Genomic DNA, 17515 nt, shown 5'->3' on the forward strand with positions numbered 1-17515 from the left:
AAAAAGCAGAAGTATGGTGTTTCAGTGCACCAAGTTCAGCATGGTTATGTAAGGCAAAGTTGAATAAGACAATAGTTTTAAGTGTTTTCCTTTTGTTGGGGATTACATTATGGCAAGCGAGTGACAAGGGGCACCTGTGCACATCTCGGTCCTTGTGGAAGACTTGTGATCCATCTTGACCTGTCTTATGTTTTCTGGGGTCGTTCTGGTTCACGCCACTTTAGGAGCAGAGTGGTTCATCAGTCGTCAATGTCCTCGTACACATTATCATCGAAGGACCGGGCCAAAGACGGCTGTATTTTGCGTCGAGAATACTTGAGCTGAAGAAGGTCTCCTACCTCACTGATGACACTCAGCGCCTGTGGGGACATTTATACAATAAATAAGCTGTTACCATGAAGGGCAATATATGGCTCAAGGAAATATAAAGCTGTACCAAGCAAGATTTTGATGGAAAAAACACCTGTCTTGTGAGAATAACTCACAAACTTGGGCTGAAACAAAAAAACACCACTGACTTTAAATGCTACAGATGGACCCAATCTTTCCCATTTTTCATTCCTATTACTTGGGTGTGAGGTGAGTTCCCCAGTGGGGCATCTTGTTATGGCATACAGATATGTCATTTAAACAGCCGGAAGTGCTCATTCTGGCTTAAACTCTTCACCCAAAAAGAAGATATTCAGTTTTAAAAAGAATATTCCTTAAATATTTACTTTCCTTTTGGCTCTTTAGCTGCTAGTATGCTCACTAGTTGCTAACTGTGTCGGTCTGCTGTTTGGTGCTGGGCAAGTAGCATACAGTTGGTTTTCAGAGTAGGGATGTTAATGGTTAACTGTTCAGTTAAAGAATTAAAAGCAATATTATAAGAAAGAAAAGAAAAAAAAGAAAGAAAATACAATATAATATACAATCTGTTTCTTTACTGTTGACTGCTGGACACCAGCGGGATACATGCCACTACGTCAACAAGGATTGACGGTTAAATCATCGTCATGGATACAGACTATTTAACGGTTAATTATTGCTTATAATATATAACCAAAAGCTTATTTTGTTCAAGCCTGTTGCGTCTAAAAACAGGGTCACTGAGAGCGGTGAGCTTGAACCAAAACCGTAAAGTTGTGAGCTAAAGAATCAAAACAATAAGCTGAGAAATGCTAATAAAGGGCCATAGAGTTGAGTCGGGTGATCATTCTCTTTGGGTTAGTTACTTTTGAGCGACACCTTTCGCTTTACACATACAAAAATAAAATAAAAAAAATAAAAATAACATACAAATATTAATTAGTGCAGCTTTAACCTGATGTTTTTTTTTTTTTTATCAGTTTCTGGCATCAATTCATCAATCTTATGGTCTTTCCATTGACTTTGTGTGTTTTATGTCAGTCCTACTGTTGCCATGCATTGCAGTTGAAGGGCATTATTATACCCCTTTGGCCACAGAAAGACCCAAATAAAGTCAATTTTCACTTCAAGAAGATGAATGAGATTAGTATGATTTAGCCTTTGTTTTAGGTTTAGGATATTAATGCATTCAGTGTAATGAAAGGTGTTAAGAAGGACACGAGTAAAAGAATTTACGTCCATGCGTACATGAGTGGGTGTGTGGGTGTGTTTAAATGAGATGGAAAAGTTGTGAAAGCTTGCCAGGAGATAAAAGAGACACAAATTGACATGACACTTCAAAGTACGAGAAAATGCTACAGAGAGACTGAGGCTAACAAAGAGAGACTTTAACATCATGACGGATAAAAGCACTACAATACTCCCACTCCCTGTCTTCACTTTATTTGTATTCTTTTTATTTTTTAAAGAGGAATGGGAATGGATAAAAGCAGTATTTCCTGGAGACAGAGTATGCATCTGTGCCCTAACCCTAACCCTAAGGATACCGCAATTAGACAACAGAAGAGAAGGTTCAGCCACTATGTGAAATGATCTATATTTATGCTGAAATGAGATACAGGCTGAAGTTTAAGACGGTGAGTGGAAGAGCGCGACCATGCAGGTCTGCAGTGAGCTTAGCATAGTAGAAGAGGAGCCCTTGTTGCGAAGAGTGGGCGGCTTTTTGATGTGTTGCCAAGAGCGATCAAAGCTGAACAGTCTGCACTGACGTAGAGCAACACAATGAGGAAATAGCATGATTAGAGTGGCGGTCTGAACTCCTAAACAAAAAGGGAATATAGTGCGAATCCACTGTACGTTAACCTGTGGGGTGAGCCAGCTGACAGACACAGTGCTGGGATCAGCTTCCCCACCCATTAGACTGATCTTCTTCCCTTCACCATCATCACACATCTCTTGGCTTAGTTTCTAACAAAGTGATTTGTCATTTCCCCAACTTGGAACAGGAGAGCCGTATAGAGAGTATAACAAATTTACAGCATATAATAACAAAAATGTATCTTATCTGTACCACGCAATAAGCCTGCCAATGTTTGACTTCTCTTCCTTCTGGACTCAACAGCAATAACTTCCAAATCTGGCCAACAAGCAGAATGCTGGTAAACTTTGACAAAAAACCCAATCTCTGCACAAGTCTAGTAATTGGTTCAATAAGGCATGGGACTGACAACTCTGACTAATTAAAGACATTTTAACAACCCAGAGTGTGTTTTTTACTAATTGATTATGATTTTCCGCCCACACAGAAAAAGACCTGTGTGCAACATCAATACACTTGCTACAAGGGGGTGGGGTGGTTTGGAAGGGAGGGAATCCGTCACTTTTAGTCCAACACAGTGCTCTGTTTTTACCATAGAGTTTATGGTTTTAATAGTCTTTGGTCCAGCTATGCTAAAAACACAGAGTCCGTCAGCACGTTAGCATGTCGTTTACTATTGTAATGGGAAAATGACATTCTAATAATGATCTTCTGTTTTTGAAATCTTTTCTGTGACTTTTGTTTTACGTACGGGACTAGATAAGATACAAGGTCAACGTAAACTCCCTCTCCCTGCACAGTCTCGCTCTTCTTGGCAGTTGAGATAAACAGGATTTGTAACCTTGGGGTGAATGGTGTGCAGAGGGGAAGAAGCAGGGTGGCACCAGTATGTCTCCTGTGTTTAAATTGTCTATCAGAAATGCAGAGTCATGTTAACATATATACACCCTGGGATGTATATAAGCCAGTTCTTTCTTCTTCCTTGTAGAAGACTTTTCCACATTGTGCTGCTGTGCTATGTGAAACTATTATCCCTATCCCTGCAGGTATAAATAAAATATTGTAAAAATACAAAGACCAAATTTGGTTTCAGTTCTCAACTCACTTATTTTTGTTTCACTCTCAAAAACACTCAACAGAGACTTCCACAACACTATCGAGCCTGTTAGTAACCATTTCAAATGACGTTGGCCGTCCTTCAGTCACCGTTCATTGACTCACGGCGGAGCATATCTGCAGTCCATGGCGGTGCGCAGGATGAATATAGGGGAAACACAATGGCTATTTGGCGTTGTTTTTGCCAGTAATTAAGGTTTTTTTTGGCCCCCCGCCAGGCCTGTGCAATTAATTATAGATGAAACACTGGAGTATTTTCAGTGGCCATGAATCAAGGTTTTCATGTAGAGTGAAAAAGCTTTTTCTTCTTTTGACTAAAAGGAAAACCACAAATTGTCCTGTTGACAGAGAATTTTTGTCACTAGAGTTGGGAAATAAACATTTACAACTAACCAGTATCTTGTTCGGAAGAAAGTTCTCATCTTGTCCATATATATTTTTTTTTGTTGAGTGTTTGTTTAGTCAGTCATCATCTTCTTTGTTTTAATAAAATGTTCTCAAATTTAGATCTAATTCTTTTTCTGTTTGAAGTGAGTAAATTCTGTTTCTTTCTGTCTAATTCTGTCTAAACGGTTGTTTAGTAGTAAAAGCGATTAGTTACCGTATCAAGCACTTCTTTTGTGTGGGCGGCTGAGATGCAGAAGCGGGCCCGGGACTCGATGATGGGTGTAGCGGGGAAGCCAACGCCCACCACCCCGATGTTCCTCTTTAACATCTCCCTGGCAAACGCTCTGGGGGGACAAACCGCACAAATGACACAAGAACACACTATGGGTTTCATAAACGCATTAAAGGGAAATGCCCCATTTCAAAAACCATAAGTGGTATTCCTATGGTCTAAGACAGTCTAAAATATAAGTAAACATGAACAACTCTCTCGGAAATCCAAAAACTAGAGTGCTCAAATGTAAATTTGTAATGGCACGTCTGGAATATCTATCTATAGGAAATTGTTTTGATCTTGTTTCCACAAAAAAATCTAAATCAGCTATGAGCATCTATTAAGATATATTTAAGCATATTTATAATTGGCCTATGAAGAGATACATGATATGAAATGATGAAATGTAAAGTTTAAATTCTTAAACAGCATTCAAAGTATGTTTCAACTAATTGTATCTCCAAGATGAAAATTAGCTTGAAGCTAACTCTGGTACTAAGGAGCTGTGCATTGTCGCCGTCATGTCAGAATCAAAAAACATGATCTTTTGATATCCAATCATATGATTTGATCACACTGCATTGTTTCGGGGGGAGTTAGTTAGCATGAAGTCTTAACAGCAGCTAGCCAAAGCTCGAGGCTCACCCTATCTTGGCAGGCATGTAGAGCATCATGGGTACGACAGGTGAGCCCTCATTGCCGTAGATGATGAAGCCCATTTCTCGAAGCCTCTTGCGAAAATAGACGGTGTTCTTTGCCAGCTGTCGCACACGTTCACACCCTTTGGATGACGAGAAGACATTTTGAAACATGAGTTGACAGCAAATTCAAATGGAAATTACCATCATTTCTATCAAAGTTCATGATCATTTAGTTTATCAAGCTGTACAGAACATCCTTCATCTATAGACAGTACAATGTAGAAGTAATATGGTAATGCAGTTAAAAATAAAATGTTGTTTTAACTAAACAGAGGATCATCAAAATATATTAAAGTTCTGATAAATAAAATTTATAAAAATACAAACTGAAGAACTTAATTAGTAATTTGAGCAAAAACACTATGACAAACAAAAAAAAAAAAATCAAAGAGTTGCCAACAGGGACGTTGTACAGTGTCCTCTGGTGGACAAACAACAACACTCAAAACATAGTTTAAGGGGGTTTAATCCTTTTTTATATATATATATATATATATATATATATATATATATATATATATAGAATTTATATAGATATTTATATTTTTGAAAGACTTTTCATTTCATCCTTTGTCAAGGAGCTTTCTAAGCATTAAGTTTAAAAGTGCCATCCGGAGTAAATACCAATTAAAAGCTATGTTTACCTTCAGTGTTACTTTATAAAAGACAAGTGCATCTTTGGGTTCTGAGTGTGTTGAATGCTTTTTCTTTCTCATAAAACATTTGCAAAGCCAATTTGTTTTAACATTTTAAAACCGGCATTGTTTACATCAGTGTCAACCATGTGAAACCATTGGTACGACTGAATATTACTAATATTACCCACGTATCACCTGCATGTGCGTCACACAAAACACAACAGGGACCCACTTATTTATTATTATTTTAAAAAGCGCTACTAGGTTGAAAACTCTACAGGGTACCTTTATTATTATTGTAGGACTTACCTATTGTCGTACCATCCTCTCCCATAATGCACTTCATAGAAGTGATGATTTGCTCCATCACCGGAGGAGACATGGAGGTGGCGTAGACCGCACTGTGGGAATGGGAGCGCAGGTACTCAATAAGCTCCTAAACCCCAGCAGATACACAGGAGATATAAGTAGATGTGCATAAAAAGCTTTAATTACTTCACAACCTTCCTGACCAAGGAGAGTTCCAAGCTCTCTGTATCTACGGCTTAGCATGGTTTCCTTAAGAAAAAACGCCCCTTATTCACTCGATTAGCATTATAAATATTCACAGTTGCTTATAATCACTGACAATTCAAAAGATCATGGGAAGTATACTGTTTTGCACATGTTGTAAGAATATTATAGGCTCTGGCATCCAAAGCAAACTACACTGAACAAAATTATAAAAGAAACACTTTTTCCCCCATTTTTCATGAGCTGAACTCAAAGACCTAAGACTTTTTGTGTGTATACAAAAGGCTTATTTCTCTCAAATATTGTTCACAAATCTGTCTAAACATGTTAGTGAGCACTTCTTAGCCAAAATATTCCATCCACCACACAGGTATGGTGATTAGACAGCAACTTAAACTATCATCTTTATCATGCAGGTTGTCAACACTTTATCGTAAGCGACATCCTAACTTGATGACACACTTCATGCCTCAAAGTCGGCTTTCTTTTTAAGGAACCAAAATCACAGAAAATGCAGTGAAGGTGACGGGAGTCGGTGACAAAAGCCATTTAACATTTTCAGTCATTTTAAACTTGGGTACACATCTGCTGAGTCTGCTTTTTCTGTTTATCCTCAACAGCACTAAGGTGTCACAATCTCTTCAGCATTTCAATGGGACATAAAAGTTGTTTATGTCTTGAAGTTGAGATTTCTGTAAACCCAGCTTTCTGTGTTGATAAGATGTGTCATGTAACAATGCTAAAATCTCAGGATACAGCATCCACTGCAAATCTAAAGCTACATTACTGAGATGATAGACACACTTAAAACGTTGTCACTTGACACAGTAATGCCTGATCTTGAGAGATTGTTGGCATTCTTAGGAAGATTACTGTTTATCCTAGTTTAGTAACCCAGTAAGAACACTGGGTTACTGAACTGGAAAACTATCCATGTCTTGTGACTACAAGAGCTAAAGTTCAGCTCATTCTACGCTGGCACCCTTATCTCTTACTTGCAGATCTTTCTTTACAACCCTGATTCAAATACAAATAAAAAACAGCAAAAAAATAATCCTACAATCCTCCTCACCCTTTTCCCTGCAATGTATCCCCCTGCAGCACCGAAGCTCTTGGTAAATGTGCCCATCATGACGTCCACATCACAGGGGTCTAGGCCAAAGTAATCGACCACCCCTCTCCCTCTCGGCCCCAGTGCCCCTATGCTGTGGGCCTCGTCCAGGTAAAGGTAAGCCCGGTAGCGCTTCTTCAGGGCAATCACTTCTGGCAGGCGCACTACACTTCCCTCCATGCTGCAGAGAGGAAAAGGCAAGGGATAGCCAGTGTCAAGCAAATAAGACGATGTGTTCATGTTCATTGCCTCCCTGACAACCCAGGAAATCTCCGCTCAGGGGAGTGCTATCTGTTCCCTACTCAAGGTCTAAGTCAAACTGCTGGAAAATGCGTCTCAAATAGTATGTCTCAAATATGTTAACATAAAAGTGTTTCCTCTATGTTGACTTTGTTTGGACAGACCTGCCCCCGGTGCTTAAAAAAAAAAAATCCTAAAAGGAAACACTGCATAGAGGTATGCCAACTCGTGAAAATAATGTAAGTGTCACAGGCGAGTACATGATTGCTTGCACCTAGTAGCTGCAGATTGCTTTACTGTACAGTGCAGCTTCTTGCAGCACCAAAGTTGCTCAATGTGTGTATAACCAGTAAGATCTAAACAAGCACTATCAGCTCTGTTAACCTGCAATTCAGTCCCAGGAGTGTTGCTACTGCTGAATCTAATGGAACCACATGAACCATCAATAGAAGATAAGAGGTAGTTTTTGTGTAAGACTCTTACTCAAATACATGCTTTGCCCAATGTTTAAGCTAATACTGTGAAGTATCTTTAAAAAAAAAAAAACTTAATAATTTGATTAATTTTAAAACGCTCAGTATAGAACTTAAAACCAAAATCTGTTGATCTGAATCAGTTACCAATTCACAAAATCGGATAAATGTTTTTCCTGTGCAGTTAAGATGTTCATGTTGAAACCAGTAGGGACATCATGGGGATTTTAAAGCTGAAACTCCTATGTTCCACTGCTTTTTGGCAAATTACACTTCTTAGCCTAGTTCGTGTAAATGCAATAAACCTTGATGTCCCCGCCCCTGGACTCCCTGCCAGAACTGACAACACCTATTATGTCGTAGGGGTGGAAATCACCAAACGCTTCATGAAATGATATTATCACGATACTTGTGTCACGATACGATATTATTACGATTTTAAACATATCGCAATGTTCTGTAATTTTTTCACCTATTTTCAAGCAAATTTTCAAATATGTCCCCCCCAAAAAAAACGTTGTCAACATATGTTTTATCTAAAAAGATACATTTCTCTGTTTGTTCATCTCACTTCAATTTCCAGAAAACAGGATTGTCAAGCAGACAAAACCAACACATGTGTAGTAATAAATGGATACTGTGTTTCCAGTATAGTATTGCCACAGAAAATATTGTTATGTTATTATTATGTTGTTATCTACAACAATGCTTTACCATTTGAATAACATCAAAACACAAAGCTCAACAAGGCCAGAAACCAATTAAAAGAATGAAAAGGACTGTACAATGACAACAAAAAGATTTCATTGATGACAATTACATAGAAAGAAAATACTTACAAACATAAATAATACATCCACAAAGCTCTTAGAAAAGGTGCGGAATAAAGTATCTGTTGTCTTATATATATATATATATATATATATATATATATATATATATATATATATACCATTTTCATTTTTCCATCTCTGTGTAACATGTCTTACGTAGGTTTGTAAGTCAATAGCATGAGTGAACCTAAGTAGTTGCCTGGCAACCACTTGCAGTGACGTGAATGCAGTAGAACGAGGTAGTGCAACATCTAGCGACTGAATGTTATCAATGCTCTCACCTGCACCATTTGAAATGCCTGGAAGGTTTTTATTGAACATCCATCTCGTGAAAGAAATGGGTGAGCTACCTGTAAATGCCCTCTACCAGAATGAGGATCTTCTTCCATGGTCTGTGAGTCCTGGGCTGCCCGTGAACGATGGCCTCTCTCAGCAGTTTCTCAAGGCTCTGCATATCTGACAGGAGAATCAAGAGATCCTTGCATTATACTAGGAAAATGAAAGTTATGGTATCAACAGTGGTGGAAAAAAAACAAAAAAACAATTGCAAGTTTGTAACAGCTGGAAATTGTTAAGAAGAATGTGAGACACTCAGCCACAGTTTTAATCGTTGAAATTGAATGGGAGTAGAATGACCATTGAACCGTTTTCTGTGTTTGCCTGTGTGACTAGTTCTAGAGAAAATGGCGCTCAGCACTGTGCATTGACCATACAACTAGAATGAGTTAGGCCCAGAGCACATTAGCAGGTCAAGTCAACCTGCAGTTGCTGTTTTTGAGGAGTAACCCTCTATGTATGGGAACCGGCTCTACCGGGTGATCTAACCAGGGGCCCGTATTTGTGTTATTCTGATGTGTGTGATTTTTTCTTTTGAGCTGCTGTAACAAAGGCATTTCCCCAGTGTGGGATTAGTGTCTATCTTATCAACTGGGGGACTGAAACATAAATAAGAAAAATAAAATAGACCCTATAAATGCAGGTAGGAGACATTCTTATAAGAGGATCTATTGCGTGATCACAGACTCACTGTTGTGTTTGAAGACTCTGATGGTGGACCCGGAGAGTCTGGCACCCAGGACCAGTGAGGCATGGTTCAGTTCATCACTCAGAATCAGACAGCCCTGCAGGACAGAGGACACAGTTGTTGTTATCCATCTGACATAGTGGATAGTGTTACACATACAGACCTACTTACACATCACTTTAGTACATATTTTCTGGTGAGTAAAATATTATTTTAAAATCATCTGAGATGAGAATAACATTGGGTATGCTGCTTTATTGATTGCATTATTTGCCATTTAAGAGAAGCCATTGAGCGACTGGGATGTTGAAAATGTAGACCTTTCCACCAACCAGTTTGCATTACTCCACACGCTGCAGTGTCACTCTTTCCACAGTACGTTTCTTCTAACCAGTGGAAATGTGGGGAAGTACAATATCTACTTAGTCTTGCATTGCCAGACCTTCCTCCACAGTGCCGCGGAGCAGGGTCTGGCTAGTCCATACACCATTCCGGGATGGGAGAGAGTCATGTTCCGGTTTATTGGCATTTCTTTAAACCAATCACAATTGTCTTGGGCTGTGCTAAGCGCTGCTTTGCACAGCGCTGATTGATTCATAAATCAATCAAAGTTTAAATTCCAACACAAAGAAAGCGTAACGGACATGTGGCCGAAAAGGACATACGGTGGAATTTCTGGCGGCACTGGAGCAATCCCTAAATGGAAGGTCTTGGATATAGACTCATATCTCCCTGACAAACCACATCAGCAGCATTGTGACAAAACACAGTGAAAACTGACCAGAGTTCAGACCAGTCTGACACGTAGTCAAGCCACCAATTGCTTATGTGAGCCAGAATTAGGTCCTCCTAATATGAGGCCATGTGTACTTGGTGCTACGGGTGATCTGTTATGGTGTGATGTTATGGAAAAGTTAGCTAAATCTACTTCACAAACAAAAATGCCTGAAAGAAAATGCATTTCACCAATGACAACTTAAGATTTAGATAGATAGCTAGATAGCTAGATAGATAGAGACAGAGAGGAAAAGGGGAGAGAAAGTGCTGTGACAACATACAGGAAATCTGAGAAGAAAACAAATAGCAAGTTAAAGAGCGGAGATAGAAAATGAAGGGAGAAGTGTGCTGCAAGAATACATCGCAGCTCTACCAAGGAAACATCTATCACTTGTGGTCTTACCTTGCCAGACAGTGCTGGTATGTTCATGGAGTTGGTTGCAAACCCCATCCCAAACGTCATGGCGGACTCCACGCCCAGGAACCTAGCCACCAGTTTCTCCATCTCCTCATGTCTGTCCAGGTTACCTGAGATGCAGACATACAGGAGATCACTATCAGAACCTCAAAGATATATATGCTAATATATAGAAAGCTTGGTTAAAAGTTAAAAGAATAGTTTGACATTTTGTGGAGTACGCTTATTCTTCTACTTGCCGAGAATTACATGAAAAGATTGTTTAAGAAATGTTTATTGCTCTTTTGGTCTACTCCATCTGCATAAAACTGTAGAATCTGTACTACATTCAGTATTTTTACTTGGACTACTCTATTGTTCTGTGCACAAACTTTTTAATTGATTTGATTTTAGATCTGTATTTTTGGTAGATTCTTTACTGTACTTTGTAGGTTTGCATTATTGAATGTGTAACTTAATGTTGTTTTGCACGTTTGTGCTTTGTCTTAGCCAGGTTGTCGTTGCAAATGTGCATTTGTTCTCAAATTGGCCTACCTACTTAAATATATATATATTTTTTTAAAGAAACTGCTTGAAAAATAGTTACAACTGCCAGTAAGTTATTTGGGATAACCCGTTTGAGCATTGAACACATTAACAAAGATAGACTGGTGAGAAAGGCCAATAACATTGTATGTGACAACACACACCCTCTGGCATCTCATTGTAAACTACTGCCATCTAGTTGTTGTTTCTGCCCACCCCCACTGACCAAGAACAGATCCAAATTCTCTTTTGTACCACAAGCCATTAAAAGCCTTACATCAGTCAAAATACGCTAGATGTCATACCGAAGGGTGTATAGTCCAGTGTGTGATGTACAGTATGTTATCATGTTATGTCTTTCGGTGTCTGATGGAGAGACCATTTGTTTGTATCATATTTCTGATGTCCTGTCATGACGTGCCTCGCGACTGTGCCACAAACACGAATGTTCCACATATACAATAATGTTACCTTCTTCTACCTTCTACTACTACTACTACTACTACTACTACTACTAAAGGTCACCACCACTCTCATAATCTGTCCATTCAATATTAAGCTGAAGCTAGGAGATGGTTATCTTATTTTAGCATAAAAGACTGGAATAAAAACAGCTAGTCTGAGCCAAACTTGAAATAAAATGCCTTTTAACACCTTCAACGCTCACTAATTAACATGGTTTGTAAAATTTGTACAAAACACTAATTGTAAAAACTACAACTTGTGTGTGTGTGTGTGTGTGTGTGTGTGTGTTACATGCTGGACTATTTCTTGGGCGGGTGCCGTGACTTTTTGCATTCTCGTCATCACTGTTAGGTTGCCAGGGCTTGTTGTTTTTACACTTATTGTTTTGTTTGGATTAAACAAACAATATGTAATGTGTTACATAGTGAGCCTAAGCAGTGCTCGTTGGTGGATACTTTTACAGAGAGAGCCGAGCCAGCCGTCTCCCCCGGCTTCCAGTCTACGTGCTAAACTAACCAGCGACTGGCTGTTGTTTTATATTTAGTTCAATTCAATTTTATGTATAATATCAAATTATGCCAAGAGTTATCTCAAGATGCTTTACAGATAGAGTAGGTCTAGACCGCACTCTATAATTTACAAAGACCCAACAGTTTTGCAGGAGCAAGCATGTGGTGCGTCAGACCCAGGTTTGGACACAGACACAAAGACAGATACAAAGACACAGAGAAATTTGATTCATAATAATTACAGCAGATTAACAGTGGCAGTTATTTAACATACAGACATTAGAGTGGTATTGATATTCTCATCTAACTCTGGGTAAGAAAGTGAATAAACATATTTCCCAAAATGCCAAACTATTTCTGATATCTTAAAGCAACTGTTAACTTTTAAAGCCCCTAAATCATCAAACGTCCATGAGCGAAACACTCTTAGAGTCAGTCTGTCTCTCAAGGCTAACATGTGACATCTACTGTACAGTACATGCATCTATCAACATATTATATTTAAAACTAACTTCTGTTATGAAACACTCTCAATCATAATGTGGGCTGGCCTTCTCTCTGTGTAAGGGGAGAGGCGTCACTGGTTCTAGTCTCATCTGTAAAAATCTGCTAACCACATGGCATGTTTCACTTCCTCCACGGTGATCTGGATCCTATCAGACTGCCTGTGCAGATTGACTTAAGCCACAGATTTCTAAAGTACATACAGACTCGTGGACACATTAGATTTCACTATGATTACAACTGAACTGCAAGTTTGATATTTATCAATAACGATAACTTTTAAACTGTTCCAGTTTCTAGGAACTGATTTAGAGCATTATGCATGTGTGGCTGATGTTTTTAAAATGTCCATATTTTAATTGCCATTATTTGTCTTTACTTGTAAAAGAGGGCTACTGCTTCCTATTAAAAAAAAGGTAAAAGGAATAGTTTGTTGGATAAGAAGATTGATACAACTCTTGTCTCTGTGTGCTAACTATGTAGCAGGAGCCAGCAGGTGCTCAGCTTAGCTTAGCGCAAAGATCAGCTAGCCTGGCTCAGTCCAAGGGTAACTGAGTCAGCCAAACGCATCTCTGAGGCACCCCAATGTTTTGTCATGTATCTACAGTATTAAGAAAACCAGTACGAGTTCAGACGGAATCTGTTATGTTAGTTTCCACTGCGCCACTAAACAAACTGGTCTATCGTGCTCTATTTACTGCTTTGGATTCTGCCCTATACATTCCTGCCGTTCCGTTCCAGTGTTGGCAAAGGTTGCAGTTTGTGTGTGTGTCTGTGTTTTTGCGTGTTTGTACCAATCTCCTGCCTGGTGCTTGCAACTCCGACGCCGTACTTCATGGTAACCTCGGCTGCAGAGTCAGCACACGGACCTGTGTTGTCAGCAAAGCCGAGGTAATTATACGAGCCCAAGTTAATCACATCCAGCATCACCCGGCCTGTGTAACTGGAGAGAGAAGAAGATAATCAGACAGCTGAAGCAATCAATGAGAGGAAGCAAATGTTGCTGCAAACAATGATTGGTAGAGCTAATTGAAATCTAGATTGAGTTGGAATGAAAAGCTGGACGGCATGATAGTTTGTCTTGTTTTTTTAGTGGCATCTGCCATAATGTTTGACGCACACAGCTCCCTTGCCCCTCCACTGAACATGGAGTGATGTTATGCCACTTTCAATACAGTATGTATCACAAGGTTCAGATGATCTGATGCGTTTACACTCTCAGTCAACTTCAGTCACGGATGAAGAGAGATTTGGGGCGTATTATTGCTGCTAAGAGTTGAGTTTTAAATTTGCCACTCGAGTTTTAGAGCCACAACAAGCCCTTGCCCAATGTTACTTTGCATAAAAAAATATTCAAATGACTTCTATGGAGTGAGGTAAATCAATTTTACATTATGGGAAACCAAATAAGACACAGGCGGGTTGGTACCCAGAGTTCAGGTACTAGAATCAGAACTGGGAGAGAAAACATTAGATTGGTCCATACAGAAATTAGGCGATAATGGAAATTATAGTTGAAACGATTAGTCCTCTAAGTAATTTGGTGCGCAACAAAAAAAAGAAAAAAGAAATTCCAGATTCCCATGTACATATTTGCTGGTCTTCTTTGACAGAAGCGTTGGGCTACTGGACAATTTGCCAGAAAAAAAAAAAATGTTTGAAGGACATCGTCCTGAGCTCTGGGAAACTGTGATGGACTTTTTGATAGAATTTATTTAAAAAAAAAAAGTCAAAACTGAGTCCATGAATTATTTTTTAAGAACATAATAGTCACAATGAATCTAAAATAAATGAATTGTAAGTGGCAGACCTAATTTATTGTTGCTTATTATAATTTCTAAAGGATCACAGAGATAATAGACAGACACCAAATACCTCCAGTGACTAATAATCACTGCAAGCACCACGATATTACACATTCGTACTGTAGACTACTGTTACTGCCTTTTTTCTCAAATTTGACCCATTTTCAAAAGGTTTCTATATCAGAAATTTGTGCTTCCTTCAACCAGAATTATGGGGGAAAAAAATATCATGGATGGTTCTATGCAACGCTCTTCACAAGTAAAATAACAGTTCATTACTTTCACTGAAGTTGGGTGTTTTGTTAAATTTTATAGTATTTGAAAGAAATTGATAAATGAACATTGAAAAAAAACAACAACACACAGACAGACACGCACACGCACACACACACACGCGCACACACGCTTTCTCACTGAAAAGTCCAGTTGTAGTCGTGGGTGGCTTGTTCCAGCAGGTCCATTTTGGCCCCCGGGACGCTACATAAGGGCCTGTTCCAGCTATCTCTTATACGCATGTAGATGTTTCTGTTGTAAAAGTTCTCAAAATCCTGGTAGAGTGGCACAAAGTCCTACACATGGATGAATAAAGAGAGCATGATGAGGAGGAGGAGGAGAGAAAGGTACTCTAGCTGAGCATCAGAGAATCTAGGCATGTCACTCTTATTTAAGGAGTATAAAAACTACAAGTAACTTCATGACATTAATACTTTTGGAAAGAGAGATAGATATATAGATAGATAGATAGATATAGTTGGTTCAAGAAATACAACTAATAAAAAAGGTTCATGAAGCTTAATTTGGAAACCACTACTGTCAAGACAATACTGTAAAAAAAGAAAAGAAAAAAGGATATCCTCAGGGTGATTTAATGACTTCCCCATATCTATCCCACAAGCTTCCTTTCCTCAACTTAACCAAATACTTAAAAACAATGTGTTTCACCATCTAAAGTTACATAACATGTTGAAAACGGTCCCAGTGGTCAAGGACATGTTCCAAATGTGCTGATAACTTCACCATTAACTATACTTTGACAAACATCCCACATTGAGTGCTAAACTGTGAAGAAAAGCTATTACAACTTCAGGGGAATATTTTAAATGTTATATTAGCCTCTGTCATTTTGCATTTAATAAACAAGGCACACTAAATTCTGTGTGAACTGCTTGGTGTTTAAGCACCTACACAAACTTCATTTCCTGTTTGGGGTGAGATAATGGTTGACAAGAGTGCATCGGTGCCAAACGTATGCTTCCTTTCAAAAACACAAAGCTTGAAGCAACACTGCTTAAAGTGTAGTTGCTAGGGGTTAGGAAGCTTTGTGGTGTGCAAATGTCACTTTGGTTCAGTCTGTGTTTTCCATTTGTTGTTATCAATATTGCTTCTACAGAAACAAGGCACACGCCCAGGCACCAGGCAACATGTGCAGTCTATCCAATCAGTTCCATTCAACATCTGAAACACATCTGGCCTACTTCTTCTTGCAAGTGATTTTGCTCATGGCACTGTCACTGTGCAACCATAACAATAATAAAATGGCCATCATTATGGTATAATCAAAGTACGTTGGTAGCACAATGCCTGTGTCCTGTTGTAAATCATTACAAAACATGTTGCTCAACTGCCATCTTTATAGGGAAAATGTTTCCAAGATTACAGGGTGCAAAGAAGAAAACCATATTGTGTCTGTGGCTTCTCTCACCTTCTGTTCCTCCTTCTCTCTGGCGATGTTGCGCTTTTCGATCTTCCAATGACGGAGAAAGTCGCGGAGGTAGCCGAAGATGGTCAGGATGCCGTAGCTCATGTAGGTGAACACTGCCACCAGCATGGGCGTCTCCTCGAAAGACTCGACGAAGGGCCGGCTGTACAGGTCACCATGTGATGCTGCATGGACCTGGGAAACATGGAAACAAGAAACTAAAATCAATAACATGGCGATCCCTTTGGCACATGGACATGGCCAGCTTTCATCAAAAGTAATAGTATCTTTCAGTCTTTATTACAATTTCTTTATATTAGAGTTATTATAACAATTATACTTTTTTATGTTGACACATGTACACTGTGGAAATGAAATGTTAAAAACCCAAATATTCTGGCAGGAATATGCAGATTTTAGAGCTTAAAACTTTTAAGCAAATAAATGAACATTTAAAGACTCATTAAATGATCAGCATTAGGTTATACAATATATATATATTCTAGTATGTAAATACTATAATGTATTTGCTGTCAGCTTCTCTAAATAGCGCAAGGTTTAATGGCGACCAAATTAAATAGAAGCAAAAATACAGAGCCAGTGTTAAACATAGCAGGACAAATACACAACACTGTCTCCACTTGTTTATAACTAATCTTCCACTGCAAACACAGTAAGTTGTGCCTTAGCTGGAATAAAGTTTCACGTTTGTAATGCTCTTTATATAAATGTATAGTCTAACCTCCTGTGACTCCCTCTTCTTTTGTCAAAATATGGAGAAAAGAAATAAAGTTTGTCCTTTTGTTATAGTTGGCTGAGGTTTCTGTACCTCACTTAAAGCTGAATTATGTGCAGTCAAATTAGAAGTAGGGGGAAGATAAAAAAATAAATACATAATAGCTTGGTTGCAGCTGTACACCAACTATACAGGAAAGAAAACACTGAGATAAATGCCAGGGAGGAAAGATTTGACAGCCAAATAAGGAAAAAGCTGGTTGTGTAAATCTTTGCACGTGGGTCTGAGCGACCTACCATGCATTAATGATATATGCTCTTTCATAGAAAAGTCAACGTCACGTCTATTTTCTGCAGCTATTTCCTCTGTCTTGATGGACAGAAACATACCACTCACTGACAATATGCAATTTGCCTTCCCACAATGCGCACATCTCTGTGCCTATCAGGCACTACATGTGACTAGTCATGCCTCTCTCACTCTCTCTCTCTCAAATACCTTACAGAGTAGTAATGCTGACATTGGCATGAACGTAATCAGCTGAGGTTCAGTCACCAGGCACTCTGTTACTCAGCCTACAAGCCCAATTTACTGAAACAT

The 17515-nt window shown here is 38.8% G+C and overlaps 1 protein-coding gene across 1 annotated transcript in view; it reads right to left on the reverse strand.

Moving 5' to 3' along the window:
- Positions 1–53: 53 nt before the first annotated feature.
- Positions 54–17515, reverse strand: part of LOC116669927 (serine palmitoyltransferase 2) — an 18873-nt gene continuing 1411 nt past the window's right edge. Inside the window, exons 2-12 of the mRNA XM_032500067.1 lie at positions 16183–16374; positions 14895–15049; positions 13470–13618; positions 10658–10782; positions 9481–9574; positions 8804–8909; positions 6869–7088; positions 5593–5719; positions 4590–4725; positions 3885–4014; positions 54–359 (exon numbers count right to left, since the gene is read on the reverse strand). Coding sequence (XP_032355958.1) covers positions 240–359; positions 3885–4014; positions 4590–4725; positions 5593–5719; positions 6869–7088; positions 8804–8909; positions 9481–9574; positions 10658–10782; positions 13470–13618; positions 14895–15049; positions 16183–16374 — 1554 coding nt within the window. The 3' untranslated portion in view covers positions 54–239. The remainder of the gene's footprint in view (positions 360–3884; positions 4015–4589; positions 4726–5592; positions 5720–6868; positions 7089–8803; positions 8910–9480; positions 9575–10657; positions 10783–13469; positions 13619–14894; positions 15050–16182; positions 16375–17515) is intronic.

The sequence above is a fragment of the Etheostoma spectabile genome, chromosome 20 (assembly GCF_008692095.1).
Source record: "Etheostoma spectabile isolate EspeVRDwgs_2016 chromosome 20, UIUC_Espe_1.0, whole genome shotgun sequence".
In the NCBI taxonomy this organism is placed as follows: domain Eukaryota; kingdom Metazoa; phylum Chordata; class Actinopteri; order Perciformes; family Percidae; genus Etheostoma; species Etheostoma spectabile.